Source organism: Centruroides vittatus, unplaced genomic scaffold (assembly GCF_030686945.1).
Source record: "Centruroides vittatus isolate TY-2023 unplaced genomic scaffold, ASM3068694v2 contig_341, whole genome shotgun sequence".
Taxonomy (NCBI): Eukaryota; Metazoa; Arthropoda; class Arachnida; order Scorpiones; family Buthidae; genus Centruroides; species Centruroides vittatus.
The window spans coordinates 439358-465055 of record NW_027122166.1 but is presented as its reverse complement, the minus strand read 5'-3'; the positions used below and the strand labels follow the sequence as shown (position 1 = coordinate 465055).

General features: G+C 25.7%; 1 protein-coding gene across 4 annotated transcripts in view; it reads left to right on the top strand.

The window, feature by feature from the left end:
• Nucleotides 1–1950: 1950 nt before the first annotated feature.
• scrib (scribble) overlaps nucleotides 1951–25698 on the top strand; it is a 153393-nt gene continuing 129645 nt past the window's right edge. The window contains exon 1 of one of the 4 annotated variants that reach the window (XM_067268835.1): nucleotides 1951–2290. In XM_067268835.1, coding sequence (XP_067124936.1) covers nucleotides 2129–2290 — 162 coding nt within the window. In that variant the 5' untranslated portion in view covers nucleotides 1951–2128. The remainder of the gene's footprint in view (nucleotides 2291–25698) is intronic. The other 3 variants (XM_067268837.1, XM_067268838.1, XM_067268836.1) reach the window with 3 other exon arrangements.

The following is a 25698-nucleotide window of genomic DNA, read 5'->3' as shown; positions in this document are numbered from 1 at the left end:
TGATATTTTTTTTTTTTTTTTTTTTAACTCTTTCCGCCCAGTGGGCACTAAGAGGGCCTCTTATAGCAAGCCCGTTATGGGTTCGGCCAGGCCACAATGGGGCGGCCGGGTGGTGAGGGACGGGGACCGACATATCCGGACGGACCACCCCCCGAAAAATTCCTGGGGATTTTTCGACCCGTCCGGATTCGATCCCGGGTCTCCCAGGGTGGCAGGCTGCTAACCTTGACCGCTCGGCCATCCGGCCGCTAACTTTGATATTTCCTATTGTGCACAGTGGTTCTTCCATTGCATTCACTGAACTCTAATCCGAATTCTTAAAATTTTTGGGAGTAATTCCAGGTTTTATTTCGTTTTTCATTCTTATCCGTGCCATCTCAATTATATATTATTATATAATGAAGATGGCACAACCTAATATAATGGACACACACACACACACACACACACACACGTGTGTGTGTGTGTGTGTGTGTGTGTGTAGGCCTATGTGTATATAATATAATTTATTTGAAGATAGAATTGTATTGGATTTGCTTTCTGAAGTAGCATTGCACGGTAAAGATCGTGAAAACTAGCTTCAACTTTGACCAGTCCTCGAGTTATATGACATTATCAAACCCATTATTTCCTGCAAAAATAAGACTAACAAGTAAGTTTAGCTTCCAAACATTACACTAAACGGTTAATTGCATTTAGTCATATAATCCATCTCATACTTCATTAACACAGAATTAACTCAGTAAGATCTATCACAAGACTAGCTTATCAGGCTAAAATTTGAAAAAATTGTAGACCTTTAAATTCCCATTGTCGTCCGTCCGTCTTTCCTTAATCTCGAGAACGAAGTTAGAAAGGCGAAAAACAAGACTAGATCTGGAAACCATAGGGGCAAGAGGTCCCAATTAACTATATAAAAGCTTCCAATGCAAACCGGAAGTCATATTAATTCAATTCAAAATTTCCCCCGAAAGATGTTAGATAGATGCACGACTCTATTTTAAAAGGAAAAGTATAATTTACAGGGGCAAGCTAGTACTAATTTCAGGTGGAGAGGATATATTTTAAATTAAAAATTGCAGCCCAGCATCGTAACGATGTCACAATAAATAATTGCCCGTTTACTTATTTATTTAATTAGATTCTAAAATACAATAGTCGTAAACTTTATTTAGTTATTTATTGTAGTTATAAATACAAATTCCACATCATTCCGCAATTAAAATCAACTTTTGAAAATTTTAAAAAGAAGATATAAATTTAATTCCTATTTAGCGTCACGTAACTTGAGTAATGAGTATTTCGAGTGTTTTAATAATAAAAATATACAGAAATAATTTTGAAAAATCCGATTTTATAATAAACAAATAGAACTATAAACACGCACTTAAAAACAAAGTTTTACTGTTTACGACTACCGGTATGAAAGGTATGCAGCGTACAATTACCGGTGTACACTTACTAAACCCATAGATTGATATACTGTACATTACAATACATACATATGAGCGTGAGGATATGTAGTATGTATGTATTGTGCTACTTATCAATCTATGGGTTTAGTAAGTGTACACCGTTAATTGTACGCTGCATACCTTTCATACCGGTAGTCGTAAACAGTAAAACTTTATTTTTAATTTAGTTAGTTTACTTGAATAATAACTACTTGAATATTTATTTTTAAATGCGTGTTTATAGTTATTTATATTTACAGTTCCATTTGTTTATTACAAAGTCAGCTTTTTCGAAATTATTTCTGTAGTTTTTGTTATTAAAACGCTGGAAATGCCTGATCACTCGAGCTACTAGACGCTAAATAGGGATTAGGTTTATATCTTACTTTCAGTACAATAACTTTAATATAATCTGTACGCCGGTATAATCAATTACAAACGATCGGTAACGGTACCAGTAACGAATTTCGTCTCCGAAGACCCGTCTACTAAATGTTTTCCATTTTTGCCACTTGGGGGTGCGGCGTAGCGAGTGATCAGAACAGGGATTGGCTTTTTGTCTCACGACTGGATTGACATGTTTGGATCGTTACTTTTTACCATACACGGCGCAAATTCGTTTATTATCTGCCAGAAATGAAATGTTTTAGCTTCTAGTGATTTAATTAATCGATATGTTTCGTTGTATACCGATATTTCGCGGTTGTAATCGGCAAGTCGAGTGTATAGACAAGAGACACTGTTCACTTCATCAGATACCGGACGATGTATTGCGATATTCAAGAACGTTAGAGGAATTACTCTTGGATGCCAATCATATCAGAGATTTACCTAGGGTAAGAATTCGCCTTTATCTGCTTCTCTCTTATCTCCCAATTCTTTTATTTTCTTTACACAATGCTCGCATCTAACGTGTTCGTGTAATTATAAACTATGTTTTTGTTACACTAGCCAACACCCCCGCCAGGATTCGGGATGTTTTTTAAATCAAATCCATCAGTTTTATGCGTTTAATTACCGTTTTTTATCACACAGAAACTTATTTTTTTCCTAATTATAATGATGTATTTGATGTCATGTTGTGATGTAACTGATATGATTTTGTTTGTTTGTTTGTGTGATGCTTAATTAGACAATACTTGTGTTATTTTTTTTTGTTTTTTAATGAAATTGCAGGCTGGAATTTAATCAAAGTTGGAGTTGATAAATGTAATCGACTCAAATTAAGCTATCGATGCTTACATTTATGCAAATTTATTGGTGGTGCTAAATCTGAGATGGAACCGTGTGGTTCCTGTGGATGGAAGGAAATCAACAAAAACAGATTGAGTTAAGCAATTGATGTTGCATAGTTTTGATCTGTTTTGGTCGCATTTAAAGCTTTTATATGAATTATTTTCATTTATTAATAGATAAAAGTAATTTTATATAAATTAAATACAAACTATAAATGTTGTCTTTATTACTAGTTATAGTTGTGAGTATTTGTATTGTAATTGCTCGTAGTGTATATTTAATTTGAAAAATCAAAATATATGTCACAATATACTTGATAAGCTTATTTTTAATTAATATAACACTGGTAATTTATTTATTATATTTATTTTTAAATAAGTACTTCAGCATGAATTTTTATTCCTATTTTTGGGTAATTTTTATTATTAATTCCTGCACAAACTCATATTATGTCTGATTACCAGCTAGAATCTTTTTATATAATTTAAAATCTGATTGGAGGAATATTTAAAAAGTTTATGTAACTTCATCTACAGATTTAATTAAAATATATTTGTTTGGGACAGATTGGTACAGACTGTTAGTGAAAGTCAATTGATATATAATTTGTATACATAAGACTTTCTTGAAATACATTTTTTTGTACAAAATTCTTTTGATTTTTTAAGAATAAATTTTATGTCTTTAGATTCATTTGCATAATTTTAATCAAATTAATTTGCATAATTTTAATCAAATTAATTTGCATTACCAATTTTTTTTTCTTTGATGAAATTTATTTACTTGATAATCTGATATATAAGTTGAAAAATTACTTTTAATTTTGCAATGTAGAAAATGTGAGCATTTGTGAAGTTGTTTTTAAATTATTAAATATATAAACTTAGAAAGTTAGACTGTTAGTATATAGGACATTGATTTCATCCTTGTTTTATTAGAATGTGTTGAAAGGAGCTAATAAAACTGAATTCTTAGAATTTTGATATATTTTTTACTTATTTATTTTTTAAAATTTTGGAGAAAAAAATACTTAAATAAAAATGCATTTTGTATATGCAAAGAGCATCAAGTATTCAATATCATATGGAAAATCCGTCACAAATTTTGCTTGGAATATCAACAAAGATTTTGTCATATCTTTACTTAGAATGGTTTGTTATTGCACAGGTAATTTGTTGTTTGCATGCTTCATTTAACATAGTACAATCTCTTATTATAGCATAGTTTAGAACAATGCTACATATTCTTTTGACAGTAAACATGACCATGATTTGGAAATTCAAAAACATTATTTAAAATATTTCTATACATAAAAGTTCATACTAATTTAAGAAAGAAATTATAGCCACTGGATAATATTTAAAACAAAAACTTTCCATTTTTAATATATAAGTTACATTAAAACATGATATTGATAAATGTACAGTACTTTTATCAAACATTAACAATATACTAAATTAAACTGTGTTAATATTGATTGATTATCAAGTTTATTAATGGTTTGAATAATTTGGTATTATAGGTAGGTGTGTTGCCATCTGTTGGACATATTAATGGTTAAATAATTTAGATTAATTAAATTTAAAAATATAAAAAAAGTTTGGTATGTGATATTAATCTATGCTATTAAATATTTTAATTAATTTGTTTTTTTAATTTATCTACATTTTTAGATATGAATATATACTTGATTTAATAAAATTAAGAAAAAAAAAAATTAAAGAATTTGTTACAAAAATCTTCTTGCTCTGTTTAAAAATTATATTTCTTCCTAATATTATTTTTATACAGAAATTATTCTGTAATATCTAAGTGCTGATCAATATACAATTGTACTTATGAAAAAGTACCATTGAGACATTATGTAGATGACTGGATATTTTACATACAAAAAATGCAAGACAAAATTTAAAATGTATATAATGAAAAAAGAAATTAGTGAATATTCTGCATGGCTAACTTTCAGCAGAGAATATTACTTTTTTAAGACAAATTCAGTTTTTTTCCTCTTATCTTACTTGTGATTTCTAAATTAGTTTACTTACAATTTAAGGAAAATATTTGTATATAATATATGAATGTAATTTACGTCTTTACAAACATTAATTTTTTAAAGATTCTGATTGATTCTTCTCAACAGATACATAATACTTATTGACAAAACTGATTTTGGCATCTGTCATAATCCATCAGAGTTTATCTTTAAATTATTTATAAATTTATGTCTTTATCAAATCACACATTTTTAATATTTATAATGATTTAAATTTTGAAATTAGTTGGCAAATTCATCATTCAATAAATTCTACATAATTTCAAGAGATAACTTATGTATATTTATATAATTTATTAGTGAAGTTTTCTAATTCACCTTGTGCTGTCTGTCTATGAAATAACTTTATCTTGCATAGTCTATACCAAAGAAAATTATCTCTGGTTCATGTTTATTCTCAAGAGGTCTATCAACTAATTTTAACCAGAAGGTTATATTAAGCTTAATAAAACTGCAAAAAATATGAGTGTGCTGTAAGTGCGAAGACTGAAATAGAAATGGGACGGCAGTGCTGTAGCCTTCCAAAAACTGAACTTATAATAAACTGATAAAATGCCAGAATTTAATTTGTAGACTGAACCCTGTATATACATTATGAATAATTTTTCTTATATATAAATTTAGTTCCTATTGTGAGAATAACGATGAAATAAATAAATCATATCACTTAATGCAGTGAAAACTTTTTTTGGATTAAAAGAATATGATTTTACTTGAAAAAAGCATAAATTTCATTAAGCATTGCTCATTTAACAAGTAAAATATTGATTCTTGATGTTGTTTTAGTTGAAATGGTAACAATAAAGCTAAGATTAAACATAACATAATTTATTAGAGTATTAAGGAATCAAACAATATTAAATAATGTAACATAATTTATGTTACATTATTTTGAGTATTATTAAGTCTGTTTACTAATTCATCCATATCCATATACAAGTGTAAAAGTCGTATTTGATGTAATATACAAAAATGAAAGAAAATTTAATTTAATTTCAATATTAATAAAAAAATCAGTTACTTCAGTTAAGTAATAAATTGTTTTATAAATAAGGAATTAAAGCTTTTAAGATATGAAAATTATAAATTTTTATTAATTTATTAGAAGTAAAATATACATTGTTTCTTTATATATGATAAATATTGATGTATTATTGTTATTTATTTGTTTAGTAATTAGTCACTTAATATATATATATATATATATGTATATATATATATATAATTGTTTTATTTAGTTATTGTTTAAAATAGTTATCATCATATGATATATGTTATCATAGCAAATATAAAAAATAATAATAAAATAAAGTAAAAAATTTATTAGAAATTCTAATTGATAAAACTATTTAAAAGTGTTATTTATTATTTAAAAAGAATTTTTAATATAATTTTGTGAATAATTTAATTTGAAATGCATTAAATCATTTTTATTCTAATAAAGCAGTGTTTTCTATTCTGTTCTAGTTTAATATTAAAATTTTAATGTATTAAATTTTGATGACATCTGTATTTTTAATCTTTTAAAAGTATAGAATGTATTTCAATTAGTTGTATTTTAAAGTTATTTTTAAATAAATCATCTTTGTTATTTACCATAATTACTTCTCTCTTCTCTCTCACTCTCTCTTTCTCTTCCAATATTCTTTGTAAAATGTGAATGCAGTTTCATTTTTAATTTTATTTACAAACTGTATACAACTATTGTAATTAAGATTTACCCAATTTACGCTTATATTCTTTTGTAGGTCGTGTTCAGACAGATTTTTCCTCTCTAGGTTTCGCTGCAGTGCAATTTCCTCTTGTTTCTTTTAGTATAATTCCTATCCTATGATATTTTATTTATATTTATAGTTAATTTACCTCATTCATATACATTTTAGTGACAATTGAGGCATTTAAGCATTAGTTTTTTCCTCAATGCTATTTTTTGTTGAGTTTTTTTTATAAATTAAGATTATTGTATGAATAAGAATTGACTTTCATTAGAAAGTAAAAAAGAAAATTTATCCTAAAATATAAGCTGTTAAATAACTTAAATAATAAAAGAAAAAAACTAATTAAAGATAATGCAAACCTGTATGATCTACTTATCACAATATAATGCAGATGCATAATGCCATGCAATGTAAATGGTATGCAAATTATTGATCTTGATGGTTTTATATTAGAAACTCCATATGATACCGAAACAAAAATCTGCAGTGGACAATAGAGAATTCTGTGCTGTTCTGTCAATTTATTAACAAATGATTAATATAAAAATTTCTCACTTACCAATCATTTTCTTGAACATTGTTTAACATCATAACTATTGTAATCAGTTTACTTGTTTTGTTAATTTTTTTTATTTAATTGTACCTATTTCATTAATGAGGTGTAGATATGTTACAAAATTCAATTAATGTAAAGATTTTCATTGTAGTTATGATTCTTTTAAGTATTTTATTTTCATTTTTTCAGAAATCAGATTTTTCTACTTAAAAATATTGATATTTGTGATATGAACTTGCAATATTTATACAATATTCATAATGTTACATTAAGAAAAATACATACATTTGTGGAGATTACTTCTGATTAATGTGTGTACTGTTTCCTTAATGTCTTATTGATGATGTGAGATAATCACAAACTACAAAAAATAAATTTAAGCACTTTTGTTGCAGTTAATGTCTCTAGAAAGATTCCATTAATATTCATTTTGGAATCGTCCTGTAAACATGAACACTGATGAAATATACTTAGATTTGTTTGTTTTTTTTTTTTTGCATTTAATCATTATCTGGGATAACATCATTAAATCTGTACCAACCTGAAGTTGTTTCTGTACATTATGAGATACAATTCAATAAACTAGAAGTCTTAACTAACTTTTCATCTTGGATTTTTATTGTTATACAACCTTTACAATATCACAATGATAGAGGAACTTTTAAAGCAACTTTACATAGTTCTAGATAGGGAAGAACCTGTAAAGAAAACTTCATTCCATTACTGTTTAATTATGTTCCTATGGTTAAAGAAGGACATACTAAAGAAGACCCCAAATTATATAAAAATTAAAAAGAATTAAATTACTCTGCTGTTTGCTCCTATTGTTGTTAGATGTAAGAATAAATTTAAACATAATTGTTTACTTAAATCATGCTGTTTCATTATATTTTATCAAGTGTGTCTTATTACATCATACACAAAGAAACACATCAGACTGAACTGTGTTTACACAGCACAAATTCTAAGTTGAATTTTGTATCTGAGATTATTAAAATTTGGTCTGTAATTAGAAAATATTGTAATGCTTATTCTTGTTGAATGTTGAGGTGATAACTGTATGAATGTGAGAAATTTTTTCTATGGTTTATTTTCAAGTTCAGTCACAAGAATGCTAAATTGCTTATAATTTGTTCCTGCTTTATTTATTTTTCTTAAAATTTTGCATAAGCAAATAATAGTTATTATTTTTGCTTATAATAATAATGCATACCTTTAATTATAAAATGTTCTGTAATTTTAACTCTATAGTAAAAATTTATGCATATATTTTCTTAGAATCTTTATGAATTTTTAATTAATTCAAAGAAATGCAAAATTTCTTAAAATTTAACCTTCTTTGAAGTTGTAATTTATGTAACTTTTAATATATCTTTTTTAAATGTCAAATAATGTGCAAGTCATACAAAATCTACTTATTCTCAAACTGAATGTTGATAAAGTAAAAAAATGTTTTGATATTTACCATGAAACTGTTTAATGAAAAAGTTTTTAACTATTTTTATCATTTTAACTTTAGTGATTAAGTGATCATTATCAAATTTATAATGTAATCAAAAATATTTTTCCTTTTATTACATACTGTACTAGTTAGTTCCTATCAAATCTGAATCAAATATTTTAAAATTCTATATGTTGTTTTTATTTTTAAGTTTTTTTATGCAAAATCACTAACTACTATTGCGTTTTGCAACTCGTAGACATTGGTGCAGGTTTCATCCAGCTAGAGTAACTATCGTGTCTAGTTCATTAAAGAATTCTGTAACATATTTGTGTTTTCCACAAAATTTAGAATTATCCCACTAAAGGTTTATATCAAACTTCTTATTTTACTGCATGAATGAGTCTGAGAGAAAGACAATTCTCTCTTTTCTTCATTTAAAGCAATTCTTTATCAAATATCAGTTGGTACTTCATTTCCCATATATAAATATTTTTAGTGTGTTCTAAAAAAAATGTTTTTTTTTTTACTAAAATATTTTAATCTTTTTAAGTAATATGATTTGTTTTAAATTGCAAATAGATTTATTACTTAAATATATATTTTTAAAAATATTTAAGTAAAACTTAAAGAATAATACACTCAATGACAAGAAAGTTACAAAACCAGATAGAATTATCAAATTACTGCAAAAGTCAGTTTATACCTTTGTTTCAGATAGTTATGTAAATAATTACAGTTATGGTCTGATTGCATAACAGGTTATGCCACCAGACTGCCTTAAAATTGCTACTCTAGTGTCCTATAAAAAAGTTTGCATAGTCTCACTGTATTCAGATTTTTAGTGTACCTATTGTTTGAGGATATTTGAATGCCAGGCATGCCTTAATGACAGTCAAAGACATTATACACAGTGAACAAAGTTTGAGAAATGCCAGTTTATTGGACTGAGGAAAGCAGATCGGCTTTTGCCATCTGGACCAATTCTGATCTGACTGTGAAGAGATGTCACTGGCAGTAGATACATCAGGATATGCAAACATGGTATACAGGATTTGGATATTCCAGATATACCATCAGGAGAAATGATTGTGTAAGTGTAAGACAAGCATAAACAGCTAGAACAGCATTTTTATCTTCCATTCAGAGGAGATGAAAGCCTTGTTACAAAACCTCATCTTCTCATACCATTGGTAGGTGATTAGCAGAAGCATACTTGCATGCATGGCAACCACTATGCATCCTGCATTAGCACTCCAACATCGTTGGCTTCATTTGCAATACCATGAGAAATAAGCATGAACAGATTGACAGCATATTGGTTTTAGTGACAAATCCCAATTCTGTTTGTGAATGATTTATGCCACCATATTAGCACTGGTGAGCATTTCAAACCTGCATTTACTGTTAAACTGCACACTGTTTCCATTGTTGGTTCTCCAATATAGGAACCCATTTTTTGTGATAGTTGGTCACCTCTAATAGTGGTGCAATGGACATTGACAGCATATCAATAGGTTTAAGAAATTCTGTGTCCTCATGTTGCCTTTAATGACAGAGCTGCACACAACTATTTTCCAGCAAGATAATACTTGGCTGTATTGTACATGGCTAGTGTTTCCCAGGAATATATTTATCATGTCATACTTTCTTTGTTTGCCTGGTTTTCAGATTTGTCACATGTTGAGTATTTGTGGAATCGGATAAATGCTATCTTTGATCTTTGACCATCTAGAAGAGTGAAGGATCAGGAGTGACAGTTGCAACATCCATTGGCAAATTATGTTGCAGGATAGCATATGTCAATTGCATTTTTCATATAAATCATTTTATGTGAAGAATGCAGCTTCAAATACATATAATCAGTGCTCTTTTTCTAAAATAATTACTGTTGGTACTTATATATGATGACTAAAAATAAAGTTTCCTTTTAGGAAAAACTTAATACTAAAATCAAAGATCAGCTTTGTAAATTGTTTTGTTATTTGTGCTTTTATACAATATACAAAGATGATCATTGCATATATTTTTTTTCTATACTTTTCTATTAAAATAAAAAATAATTATAAATATAATAAATTATGGCACTTTATATATATAATTTATTTATTTATTTACGTCAAATAATTTATAGCCTAGATTTTAAGTCTAAACTTGTTCAATCAATAGTTGATTAGTAGTAGTAGTAGTTGGATTTTGCCTTAGAAATTATTATACTGTCTGTACTAAATTTATAAAATTGAACAGTTTAAATGTCTGAAATATATTTTTTCAGAAAAATTGTTATACTTCAATGATAGTTGATCAAGTAAACTTTCATCTGAAATTACAATTGACACATCATCAATAATATTACTAATTATTTCTGTTACAAATATACAGTCAAGTTTAATTCAATTTTCTAATTTAATATACACATATTATGGATTTTGAAATATGTATATGTTTATTACAATGTTTATTTATTAAGTCTGTCAGAAAAATTATATATTTTGTAACATTTTTAGTGATAGTGAGAGTTATATCATCAGTGCTTAAGTAGGTCAAGTACTAAGCAGTCAATGCTAAAAGTAGATTGTGCCAATATGGGAAATCATCAGTTTGTACTTATATAAAAAATAATTCACACAAAAAATTTAAATAGTGAAAAGAAATTTTTAAAAATAAAAATGACAATAAAAATATATACTATTTCTCTAACTCTCCAAAACGGGGATAGGATAAACACACACAACAAAACAATACTAAATTTATTTATTAACTACATAGTTGCTGGTATTGGTTTTGTTGTGTGTGACTATTTTATTCTAATTAGAGATTATAAAAAAAACCTATAAAGTATCAAATTTTTATTTAAAATTGAATTTTATATTATAAGAATTTTCTAAGAATAAAGACTCTCCAAAAACCACTTCAAGTTATGATGTCTCAAAAAATCCATTTGTATTGTTATATGTTATAAATATGGCATTCAATGTTTAAATAATAATAAATAATTATAAAAAGCTTCTATAAAAAATAAATTGAAGTACAAAAATTTGTACTGCATATAAACTAGAGTAAATTTTTAAACTGCTGCAGGATCTCAGGCCTATGGCATAAGAGGTTTTTTTTTTTGACAGCTTGAAACCAAATGAAAAAAAAACAAAAACATATTAAAACTGATATTTCAATCTTTTATAAAATTCAATAAAAGTAGGCTGTTATAATTATTTTAATTTTAATATTATATCACAGTCTTACATTTTTTATATAATAGAAATTATTTTTTCAAATCATCTTATTTGGCCTTATTATTCCCATATTGATATGGTGTCACTGATGTCTGTTTTTTATGGAGGAAACAGTCAGATCTGCCTACATTTATGTCTGGATGTGGTTCCTGTTGTTGATTATCCCTCTTTTATCCAGATGTAGAACTGACTAGAACTGCTAAACTCAGAATGGGGAAAACAACAGTAATCAATATTATCATTTTGTTTGTTTGGAGTACTATATGCTTAACTTTTTCCATCTCCCATCTCTGGTTCTCATCAGATTACCAAAATTAACCAGCATGTATCTCCCATGCTGCTTAATTTCTATAATCTGTTGAGAACTGGTGTGTGTTCAGCTAGATTTAGCCATTATTATGTTGTTCTTTAAATAAAAATATATCATTAAAATAAGTTCTGTTCGACATCAGAATTAACTGTTTATTATAAGTTGTAAAATTGTGATAAGCACAAAGGTAAAAAATGCACCTTTACTTAAATTTCCAAACAATTTTAATTAAGAATATTCTTAAAGTTTTGAAGTTTAACTTAATTGCTAAATCCTTTAAGATGGACTTGTAATGGAAATTATTTTTGAATTGTCATAATTTTTTTAATGTTTGATAAAATGGTTAATTTGAAATTGATTGAAAAGAGTAATCAATGTATGTTGCTCAAATTATCAAATTTATATTATAATACATTTCATAAAAACAACACCCCAATACTGGGTAATATTAATCTGAGATCCACTACATCACAAAACCAGCATAAAACAACTACTTACTTTGAGAAGCAAACATTTTTGTCAAGCTGGTCATCGACAACTATGTAAAGTTTGATTCATTCCAATAATGTGTGATTTGAATTTTAGAACACCAGCCTGAGGATCTCCTTTTAAAAATGAATGAAAACATTTGCTTCTCAAAGTGAGTAGTTCTTTTATGCTGGTTTATTGGTTTTGTGACATAGTGGATCTCAGATAATGCATTTCACTAGATGATATATTATAGCTATGGATGATCTCTTAACATCATAAATTTTTCTTAATTCTCTCAATAAGATTTTTGTTTATTTTAGTGTTTATTTTAAAGAATGTTTCATGAGTATTCTGATTATTTTAATCAATAGGTAAAGTGCTTTCTGAATACAAGACATGTGTAAAAGAGGAGGCATAAGAAAAAAACTTACACATTTTTCTATTTATATGTTTATCAGGAAATTTTAGAATTATATTTAAAATGAATTACTGAAGTAACAACAATAATTTTGCTATTTTTTAAAACTTTGTATAGAATTATCTTTAGAATTTGATTTTAAACTCGCAGAAAAATTACACTTTCCAGCAGTAACTGGTTAATAAACAAATGTTTTCAGTCTTGGGTCATTTTTCTGTGTTATATAATACATTAGTTCTAACTTAGAAATTAAATTAATATAAAATTCAGAAGTTCATAAAGGAAATTACAAGTTTAAAATGCTCAGGAAAAGCAGTTTAATCAGCTAGCATTCACAGTTCAAAAAATGCTAAACTAAACAAGAGAGAAGAAAAATTAGCAAAATATATCATAAATAATGAACATAGTTATTTGTGTGTAATATAAGACTTTTTGGGATATTACTAATGAAAAAAAAAAAAAAATGTTAAAAATATGTTGCTTTAATGATGTAAAATTATTAAGCAAACTATCGTAAAAATAAATAATAGAAATATATAAAAACGATTATTTACAAAATGTATAAAGAAAGAGAGAAGCTATATTGAGAGTAATTAATGTAAGTGATATGTTCAAGGTAAAAATAGTATGGAAATGTTATTTAAAAGAAATGGATATAATAATAGTCTTACAAAAATATAAGCTAGGTTAAAATCCAGTAACATTATAGAAATATAATGTTAATTATATTTTAAACTAACCTTTATTGTTAATTAAAATGTGTGATAAAATGGATTTTGTACAGCAGTTTTGTTATTTATAATGATTAAAAGAAATTCTTTTTTATTTTAATGATTTATATAATAAGGAATTAATCGTTATAATACAGTAGTCTTTGTGAAGGTCTAAATTTAATTGACAAAAATTACTGAAAATCACAGGATTGTAGTTATTAAATAATTTAATAAATCTAACTATAACCAATTGATTTTGACACTTAGTTAACTCCAGTTATTTTATCTTTAGATTTAAACTTGCACTGACAAATTATGTTTAAACAGTATATTCTTAGCAACTGAAAAGTATACAAAGTATAATTTTTTGAGGACAAAGAAATAGAGATTTTGTTAATTAAAATACTTAAAATGTATGTTTCAGAATTTATCCGAAGTTGATTTAAACTAAATCTGGGAAATAAGAAGAATTTAATTTTAAAATTATCAATTATTTCATTAGATAACAATTTAAAACTGTATTAAATTTTGATTTATTTGATATTAAAATTTTTTGGCTATTCAAAAACCATAATTCCAATTACTTATAAAAAATTGATATATTAATTAACAAAGAGTGCTTTAAAAAGGCACATACTTTTATGACATGTTATATGTGTTATGCCAAATTACACATATTTTTCTTGGCACTTAAAAAAGATTTTTCTAGTAAAAAGTTTAAATGAAGCAAACCAAAAGCTGGCATTTTCTCAAAGTGTAACATGAAGTTTTCTATTAGCTCATAAAGCAATCAATCTAATGATTACTACAATACAGATATGCAATAAATTAAATAATATGAATATAGATTAACAGGAACTTCAGAAGTATAAACAGAAATGCTGTCTCATTTGATTACAATGTTTATGTTTATAACATGAAATATTTAATTCCATTTAATTGAAATCATAGAAATGTCTGACCTATATATGAGATGACAGATAATATAGCTTCATTATTAATAGATGTGAATAATTTCTACAGGGAATTCAATAAAGAAGGAACTTTATCAATTAATATAATTTACTATTTACAAGCTATGTAAAAACAAATTAGTATTCCTGTGTAGGTTAGAGAAACTTGAATATAATCATTCTGTAGGCTGGGGAATGAGGTTAAACATTTTTATTTAGTAAGAATAATATTTTTTATACAAATAAAGAATTGTTTGTTTGTTTTATTACCTGTACTAAATTTTGAAATTTTTTAAAAATATTACTTTAAATACTAAATTTGTGTGTTAAAGCCGTCATTGTTTTGATTATGGAGTTAAATAGTTGTTAACTAGATTTGTGTCATTTGTAGCTCGTGGTCGTTGTTTGAAGATTATAAAAATTCTTAAAATTCTTTCATTGTGTAGTTTTTTAGAAGTCTGTTGTAATACAGAAAAAAGTTAATTGTTTTCTGGTATTTATTACTGCATATCTGTGTCAAGTTCACTTTTTATTTCAGTGAATTGTTATCAGATTCATTTATTTATAAGTCATAAGTGATAACTTTAAAGTCAAGACAAATAAATGCATGACGTATATATTATATGAGAATTATTAATTTCGTGTTGCAGTCCAGGTTACTAGCCATTTTTTTTTAATAGTGCCACTAGTGAATAGCTAACTTACTTTCATTATTAGTTTACAGTGTGAATAATAAAGTTGACCTAAAAATTATAAAAATAAAATTAACATAAAATCTTAAAACAAAGTAAATAAATTGAGTAGTAGTAATTATTTTGATTTTAATTTTCTTTAATAAGGATATACAGGCATGTTTTAGGTTTGTACTAAGTCAATACAGTTCAGTAAACATCAGCAGTTGTCTATCTTATTGCTAATAATTTTTCTTGAATTTTTAATTTTTAGAAATTTTGATAAAGCATAGTTTAAAAGTCATAGCTCATTATTTAAAACATAATTTTTTATGAAGTGCATCATCTGTTTTTATTATTAGTAAAAGAATCCTTTATCATATAAGGAAATTTACTTAGTATGATAATACTTAAATGTTTATCATTGTTCTTCTGCGTTAATCTCGTACTTTACAAATTATTTTGTAGTTGTTTTGCATAAAAATTTGTGAAAATTTAATATTAATATGTTAGACATTTAGTATCAGTTAAATTGTGTTTTAGCATATAAGAACGTGAAGTGATTCAACTTAGCTCTGTGCTTTATTATTTTGTTTAAAAAATATATATTAATAAGCTGTTTTAAATACTTCTGGAAATGGAGTAAAGTTTCATGAAGTTTAAGAATAAAAATTATTTTACTTATTAATTATCAGATTCTTTTATTATTTTTATAATAATTAGTTTATATTTTTGAAGGTAGTTTTTCTTCTGTTTTATTATATTTTCAATATATTCCTCATAAATTATTCATTATCTTTATTATCTAATAAATTTATTAAATTTAATTATTTGTGGTTAGTTACAATAAATTCGAACTTTCAAATCTCTGATCAAACTATATTTTCTTGAAGTGAAAATCTTCATATCTTTAAAATCACTCCAAGTAATTGTAGTTCTCTTATAACATTCACAAATTTGTTACAAATTGCATTACAGGAATTCTTGACATCAGAGCAGTGATGGAGAGACATGTCATAATTCAATGCATCATAAAAATTTTTCAAGTTAAAATATATTTTATTACTCAATTATATTTTTATGTGAAATAGCATTAATTCAAAAAATTTTTCTTGTGTCAAGATTCTGTTTATGTAATTTAAGTTTTCAATAGGTCCACATTAAATCGTTTGGCATGTTATACTTGCTAGTTAAGGTGTTAAATTTTTTACTCAATTTAAATTTGTTTTAGGCATAAGATTTGGACTATGTAATGTACGGTACATAATAATCTGATATTTTTATTAAAATATTTCAATTTAAAAATGTTCGTTTACCAGTAACTAAAATAATTAAGTTTAATAGTAATTGCTAAGCATTAATGTGATATTTGTTTTTAAGATTAAGATACATTATGACTTATAGTTAATTTTTTTAATAAATTTAGGAAAGGAATTTAATGTGATGAATTTGTTTTTAACAGTGATAATATTAGATCATATTTCATATCAAAATAACTAAACTTATGCTAAAAAAACTACCACTATTAAAATTGTGTGTATGAGTCAACTTTAAATTATTTTTATACCTTTTCTGATGACAAATATATTTCTATATAATGATACATAAAAGAATTTGAATAAAAACTGAGTTTTATATATAATTACTTTACATTTATATATTTACAAAGCTCATACCTCATACCTAACATGATTATGCAACTTATATATATATATATGCATGCATAAATTTTTATGGCTATTAATTATTAATTATCAAATATTTCTTCAAGATGCATTTGAGGAATGTACATCTTTTAAATTGCATTATACAGTCAAACCTGTTTTTGTGCGGGGGATAGGGACCGCATTAAAAAAACGCATAAAAAAAATCTCACGAAACTTCACGAATGGCTGTAAATAATAGTTTTCGCGACACAATTAAAAAATATTTTTTTTATGCGGTCAACAGGGACCGCATAAAAAAAGTCTCACATAGAAAATAACTCAAAACCGTACGAAATAGAATTTATTGACAACAGATGTCAGCACTTGACTGCATCGTCTGGTCTAATGTTCGTCTGTTTTACATATTTTTGTCCAGGTGGTGTTTTGTTGACTTAAAAAGTAAATTATTTCATTTTTCGCATATTCATGCAATAATATTACTATAATAAGTGCATTTATGCTATAATAAGTTTATTTAGCTATAATAAGTCAACGTAAGACATGACGAATCGCACGAGACTAGTCGCCAACTATATCGGCACAAATTAAAAATTCGCATTAAAAAAATCGCACAAATAAAAATCGCACATAAAAAGAGCACATAAAAACAGGTTTGACTGTATTATAAGAAAAACCTTATTTTGCTTCTTATTTTATTAAATTAATATTCTGTATGCATAGAATATATAATAATACTTTATTTCTGATTCTAAATATAATTTAAAATTGGAATTTACTTTCAGTGCATTTTATTGATCTGGGGTCAAAGTATGCTAAGGAATTTCTAGTTTATCAAACTGTGAGTTGGAATAAAAGATACATACAAATATACTCAAAACCAGTAAATGGAATAAAATTATTTAATGATAGGAATGTTTTCATCTATTTCTAACAAACATCATTGGGTATATCTTAACAAATACCAAACAGAACAACATTTAAGCAATCAAACACATTTAAATGTAAAGATTGGAGTGATTTTGAATTGCACATATGTGCATTCGTATGGTGTTACCAATCTAACACACACAAATTTAAAATTTACAATTTAACATATAGGAATTAAAAATTAAATTTTCAAAATTTAAAAATATTAATATTACAACTATAAACCTAAATTGCCTATTATACTCCTTACCTGTAAACAAGGAGTACAATAGTAACTATGTAGAATGAAAGTCCTAAGAGAGTTTGTAGCACACCCTCCTTGCTGTAGAGAGTCTCTCTAAAATTGACTGCCCTTCAGTTCCTAACAGCTTTGTAAATTTTAACAGCCTCTAAATATCTCAAATGCACATGATCCAATGTCCAATGAAGTAGATGTGCACTTTCAAAATCCACTCTCATATCACTATCCAAAGAATATGCCACCAGAGCCATGTTGGAAAGCTTCTTACTAACATCTTATGCATGTTCCTTTAGTATTAAATAATTTTATTTATTTATTTATTTAGTTAGTTATTAAATACTTTTATTCCTTTTACTGATTTGGGTATATTTGTGCTTTTTTTTTCATTACATACAGCCATTTTTGAAGACATAAATGCGAGTTGGAATTTTACTTTGTTCATGGATGGTATGATGATCAGATTTTAATGAAGATTATTGTTTAGAATACTTTAAAGCCACTACTATGGCATTGCATATAAAACAATTTATCTATATTATTCAGAATTGATATATCATTACAAGATTTAATTACCAGTAATTTTGAATTAACATACAATTTTTAAATACATTATTTAGGATGTTTTAAATTTTATACAATAGAAAATTTGCTTTAATAGAGTATAAGAACTTGGAAAAAAACAAATTCTAGCAATTTCAGCTTCTCAATCTTTAGGAAACACTTAGAATACTGTATTATCTATTGTTTTTTAAATTTGTAGTGTCTTTATAGTGTACAAACTGAACTGTAGAAATTTTAAAATTTAAAACTGAAGTATTTTTTAGTTTTATTCTCTTTTGATATTTTTTTAAAACTGTTTTCTAAATTTTACCTTTTTTGCTTTGCTTTTAAGTAATTTATGAACATAAATTTAAAATGAAAACAAAACTTTCTTGGTATAAACATCATTAGCAAAAATGCATTATAAATTTCATATAAATATTTAATTACATTTTCAGTTTATAAACAAAAATGTTATTTACATAATTTTCTGTTTTTTGAAAATATTTTACATTAGATTGCTTATAAAACATTATGTATTATTAGTATTTTTCTACAATAATATTTTAATCCTTTCTTAAAAAGTAAAACCATTGTAAATTTATAAATTTTTAAAAATAATTATATAATAAAAACTTTGCTAGACATCCTGTTCATGGTTCATTGTTTTGCATTAAAATTGCTCTAATGAAATTTTGTAAACCATTCATGACAGGTTCTTTGTGATGTAGTTCCTTCTCCATAAACTTTACAAAAGCTTTTTTGCTATTGTTTCCTGTCTGTAATTCATATAACATTACATGTTCCATTTATTTTTGCTCATTTTAATCATTTACAATATATTGTTTAAATTAATTCATTCATTCATTCATTCGTTTAAAAGTTGATCCACTCTATATAATACAAAACATTTTTTATACAAAGGGACATTAACAAATGACTGCTATGTCAACATAACTGTCCTCAAATTAAAATCAATATGAATTTTCCAGATGACATAATATTTATATTGTTGAAATTGAATTCCACTCTGATTTTATTTTGCTACCTTTTAAAAAAAATCATCAAATTAACTTTACTATTTTGAAAATTATTAGTTTCATTTTTGTTTTTTGACAAGCATGTGTTTGTTTTTTTTAACAAATTCTCTGATGTGATCTTTTTGTTTTTTCATTTTAATTACAGATCATCTCTTTTTATCTTTTGATTAGCTTCTAAGAAATTTAATTTATGCTATAAGAATCAATATCAATATTAACTCTATATAAGCTTTTTGAAACAAGTTTACAAAAGCATGTTTAAGCAATGTTAGCATTATTGTGTGTTGTGTGTGTGTATATGTGTACATACATTTAAATTAGTATGCATTAATATTTATAAGTATAATATTAAAATTTGCAATCATATAAAAATAATCAACACATGAAACATTACTTTTTGCAGTCAAAGAAGAAATAAACATCAGTTTTCTAGTACTTTTTGGGTTCTGATTCTAGTTCTAGTCCATTGTCAGGGTTTAAATTATATAAAAAATAAAACTCACAAAACTTAAACTAACATGCTTTTAAACACCTTAATTTAAAACAGATGACCTAAGTATTCTTTGTGTGTGTGTGTGTGTGTGTGTATATATATATATATATATATATAAACACTGCTGTCTCAAAATATGTATTTAATTACAGTTGCATTTTTACATCAACCTACACTACCTACAGCAGAGAGACTTTTTAAACAGAAGGGTAATAGTTATTATTCTTAATTAATATTTAAATCTAGATTAATATCTCTCTATAGTCTAGAATCCTCTAGATAACACAACAGACACTGCTCCTTAGATATTATAGTTGAGTTTAAATCAAATTTTTAAAAGATACTGAAATTTCATTGAATAAGCTTAATTTTTTAATGATCAAGGTTTGCAAATGATGGTATGTCTGTCTCTCTGTAGTTCAGATTTTCTACTGATTAAGTATTTACTGATTCAACTTAATTTTATCGTGGTAATTTCAGAGATAATAGTCACATAACCTTTCCAATCAGCAATCAAGTATTTTAATGTAATGAAACAAACATATTTGTCAGTTTTAAATTTGTTTTCGTTACATCAAAATATCCAATTGCTGATTGAAAAAGTTACATGACTGTTATTTTGTTAACTTAATCAGTTGGTGGTGATTTTTTTTTTGTGTTTTCAGAGATTTTTAGTAGTTAATGTATTAAATAGAAGTATTACAAAATATTAATTTTAAATTTTAAATGGATCTACTGTATAATTTTATTCCAGTTTAAATTTTGAATTATATACCATAACATAATCTTTTCAGTATGGAGCATACCACATACTGTTAGAAATTAGATATTATACAATTCATATATTCTTCTAAATTAGTTAACAAACTTCTTTAATAAATATTCTTTAATAAAATCTTTTGGCATGAAAATAAGAAATACTGAATTTTAGTTGTTACAATATATATGCTTTAGGAGGTATATGGTCAAGGCAACTGTTAAAGTTACATATTTTTCAATTTTCAAATTATGATGAAACAACATTATAATTCATATTTCATATTATTATGAAATACTAAAATGTCCTAATTTGTAGATTTTCAAAAAAATATCTCAAAATTGCTAAAACTGCCTTGTAATGCCCTGAATAACTCATTATTATAGAATTTATGATGCATTTTCATTTCATAACTTGATAGATATACTCAAAAATTGCTTGATTTTAATTATTTAATATCTATATTATAAAACTATAAAAATTTAAAATAATAATAATAAAACTAGTTCTAAAATGCCAAGAAATTCTTGAAGAAATTATCTTTGAAATTCTTGTTTAAAACTTCTAAATATGTTCATGATAAAAGATCAGATATTTGTAATTTTTACTTTAAAATTCATTTTTTAAAGTGTCTCTCAGAAATTCTTATATTTTTTCCACTGATTCTTTAATAAATATTTGTATTGTCATACATTTAATTATATTAGTCAAATTACCTTAAAGAATCTAAAATATAAAAATTAGTGATTATTATATGTATGCAAGATATGGTAAAAAGCAGTTAAAAATTTTTTTAAATTAAAAAATGGAAAATTGCAGATGATATTTGATATTGAAAATATATGTAAGAATACAAACAATCTTATATTCATGTTAAGTAATTGTAAAATGATGACTATATCCCTCATAAAACCAACACCAGCAAATAACATGACTCAATGTCTGATAAGCATGTAAATGAATTTTATAGAAAAATGACTAATATATTTAATCTTTACTTGTAATAATCAATTGAATTATTGTATTGAATTGTAAGATATCATAAAAAGTTATAATCATAAAAATTGAAATGTCACTCTGGATATCTGGCTATGAAATCATTTTATTTAGATATTAAATATGATGTTCAATGAATTTTAGTGATTTCTAGATTTAATAGACTTATTTTCTTGAGTTGATATATTTAAAGTCCTGAGATTCAGAAATGATTGGCATTAAGGATGATTGATATTCCAAATTCAGTGAGGAGCTGCAATAGTGGAGTTCACATAATTAAGTCTGTTCTGCAATGGCTTTGCTTCATGACAAATAGACCACACAACAATATGATATGCTTTTCTCAGTGTTATTAGGTTTTTTTATAACATATTCATTATATAATGTTCTGTTTATAGATATATTAATATTCTGTAGTATATGATTAAAAAGTCTCAACTAAATTGTCATTTAATAGAACGAACAACAACCTTTTAATCCAATAATTTACTATAATTAAACAATAAATGTTTCATACTTTGAACTTGAAGATGACTGATAAATGTATCCACAACAAAAGTTTTACTTAATTATAATTAATTGCTGGATTAAAGATTGTTCATTCTATTCTAGTCATCCAGATTTAGTCTTTTAATTGGACAGTTTGCCATCTTTTCCAGTTTGTGATATAAATTCATGTCTAGCAATATATATTTGATGCATATGTTATACAATGTTAAGTTAGATGCTAACTGATTTTTTTACTATGAACAACAATGCTAAAATTAATTTTAGCAATGGCTAGTTACCTTGAAACTCCACACTGAAGTTGGAATATAAACCATCTTTAGTGAAAATTAGAATTTCTGGCAAAAAAAATCTCATGAGAATGAAAAAATTTTCAAGTAAAGCAAATGAATTTGACAATATAATTATTTTAATTAGGCTATTTTATATATATATATATCAGAGCCGCAATATCAAGCCTGTAGTTTGAGATTTTTTTTCTCTATATTTTCATAATGACAAAATACAAATAACATAATAAAAGTTTAAAATTATCCTGTAGTGTATTATTTCTGTATAATATTCTTTATACTCTAATAGAGCTAATTTTAATTCCATAACATTCATAAAGTATAGTGTAATAAAAGTAAAAGATTTCTTTCTTAAATGACTGATAATTTAGTGATGTAAATAAGATCTTAAAATATTTTTTGAAATTACTCAAATATTTAAAAATATATATTATTTATAATTTCAACATATGTGCCGCTCACTTGCCAAATTGATTAACTCCATAAAACAAAAAGTGAAGAAAAGTGATGAAGTAATATACATTATTACTTTGTCACTTTTCCTTGTAAATTCCTTGTAAAATATAAATTCAAATAAACATTGTAGAATGTATTATTGTACATGTAGCTTTTACTTAACGACATACAAAATGTATAAAATAGCATAGATATGCTATAATCGTTACTATTATTACGATTTTGGTGTGATTTGAGGGAGTTAATCAGTTTGGCAAGTGAAAAATGTAACAACATCAAATTCAGGCTTCAGATTAGCATACATTTTTATTGAAGATTTTTCACAAAAATGAATAATAACTGTTCTGTTACTGTTACAATGGCTGTTATTTATTATTTTGTTTAAATTGATCATTCAGCAACATAAATGATGTCTTCTTTGTCACCTGTATTTGAGGTCCCACCATGTCGATTTGCTCTTAAATTTTTATAAGAATCATGTTTAATAGGAAGAATGAAAAAAATTATTTTTAGTTTTATCCATCTTGGTATAATGGGTATAACTTTTCTTTTTTCTAAAAACAAATGTCACCAAAATTAAAACAATTGTACAATATTCCACAAGTATCTTTATTTCTGCGGAAGTTGGATTGTATCTATCTAATTTCTTTTACTTACTTTTTGTGATGAGATAACATTAAAAAAATTATTGTTATCTACAAAGCACTGGTCAGTGCACACTGCAGCATTGCAGTCGCACTGTGTGCTGGCGGATTAATGTTACAGTATGGAGTTAAGCAAAGCTTTGTGAAAAAGAGAGATGGTATTGAAACACTTCTTGATTTTGAAATCATTTCACGAATCATTTCATTTCACATAAGTCTCCCAACAGGAGGCTACTTGTAGGGACACCTCGTTTTTGTAAAAATAAGCAATTATTATACTGGAAAAATAGCACATCGTGTTCATGAACTGTTGGTGGTGCTTGGAATCCCCTGCTATTTTTAGTAATAGTATTCTTCTCTTTATCATTCTGTTAAATCAAGTATTATTGCATTTTTTTTTATTGGTATTGACCTTTTCCTTAATTTTTATTTCTTTTATGTTCAAAAAGGGACATACTTGTATTTGTTTCTGGAAGACCTAGAAATTATGAAACGGTCAATGTTAGATAACAATTTCCAATTTCCAAAGTCTGCTTAAACAGAAATTAAAAATAAATTATTTCCTCAGTCAAAAATAAGAAATCAGTTAAATTATTTTTATTCCTAAAGCTTATAAATGCAAATTAATGCAATTATGTTTTTCTTTTAACTTGATTAAGCATTAAATAGAATAGGCAGCATCTTATTTTATTTTCAGGTTATGTATAAGTGATTGATAGGATTTGGTGAAATTTAAATAAAAAGTCATATGTAAAAAATATTATTAATTTTTTGTGTTTAACAAGGATTTTATATTTTAGTAATTGAGAATGTTTTAAAAAGATTGTTTTTTTTTAAATATTAGTAAGTTATAAACAATATATCTCCAAGTAACTATGACTTGCAGTTTACAAGACTTTCCCATCATTAACTAAATATTTCAAAATGTGAGTGATCTGATTTTAGTATAACGAATCAATAAATATTAACATGACTGCATTTTAAAGCAAACGTTTGAAACTCATTTTTATAATTTAAATTTGTTTCTAGAAAAATCATTGTAAATCAAGTTGGTATCCATAGACTCAATATCTATTTCTGAACTACAATTTGAACTATATAATATTAGACCAAGATGGCAAACAAAAAAATAAGATATTTGAATACTGCATTTATAAATTTATACTGGTTTTAAAGCAAGCACTCATGAATAGTAGAGTCTATTTATGATATATAATACAAAAATTTTAAAGTTGTGTTTAAGAAACCTTACATATTTCAGACATATCTAAAGTTCAAATTGATTTTGGGCTAAAATCAAACTAATTTATAATTAAATTATGGAATTTTTATGAAATTATGGAAGTAGGTTGTTGATCTACCATCATACAGCGGCACATTATAACTTCAGGAGCCATTTGCTCAAATTGTCCAGTCATTATAGCCTGGGCAAATTTGAATTAGGGGGTCCTACATACGATTTGACTTCGGACATTTTTTTAGGGAAGTTTTTAGAAGAAATATTTTTTAATAAAAGATTGGTTTGAGGTCCCCTGTTGGTGGGGACTCCAGGCAATTCCCCTTTTTGCCCATAGGATAATGTGCCACTGCCATCATGTGTTAAGATTAACCTGCAGTATGCTGTAGGGTCCAAATGACTCCAACATATTTCCAAAGCGATTCCATTTGGTAACTGTTTTAAGGCTTCTCAGTTCATGCCTTTATATTTATTTGACTCTATTGTATTCACATAAAATTTTGGTGAACAAACTCTTATAATTAAGATATTAGAAGGTCACAAACTTTGTTGGGAGTCTCTAAGTACTCTACATAGCATGTTTGTAAAGCAGTTCAAGAATTCAAGAACAAAATATTTGAATTTTGTGTAACTATAGTTACAGTGACATTTGTCATCAAATTTATTACATTACTAA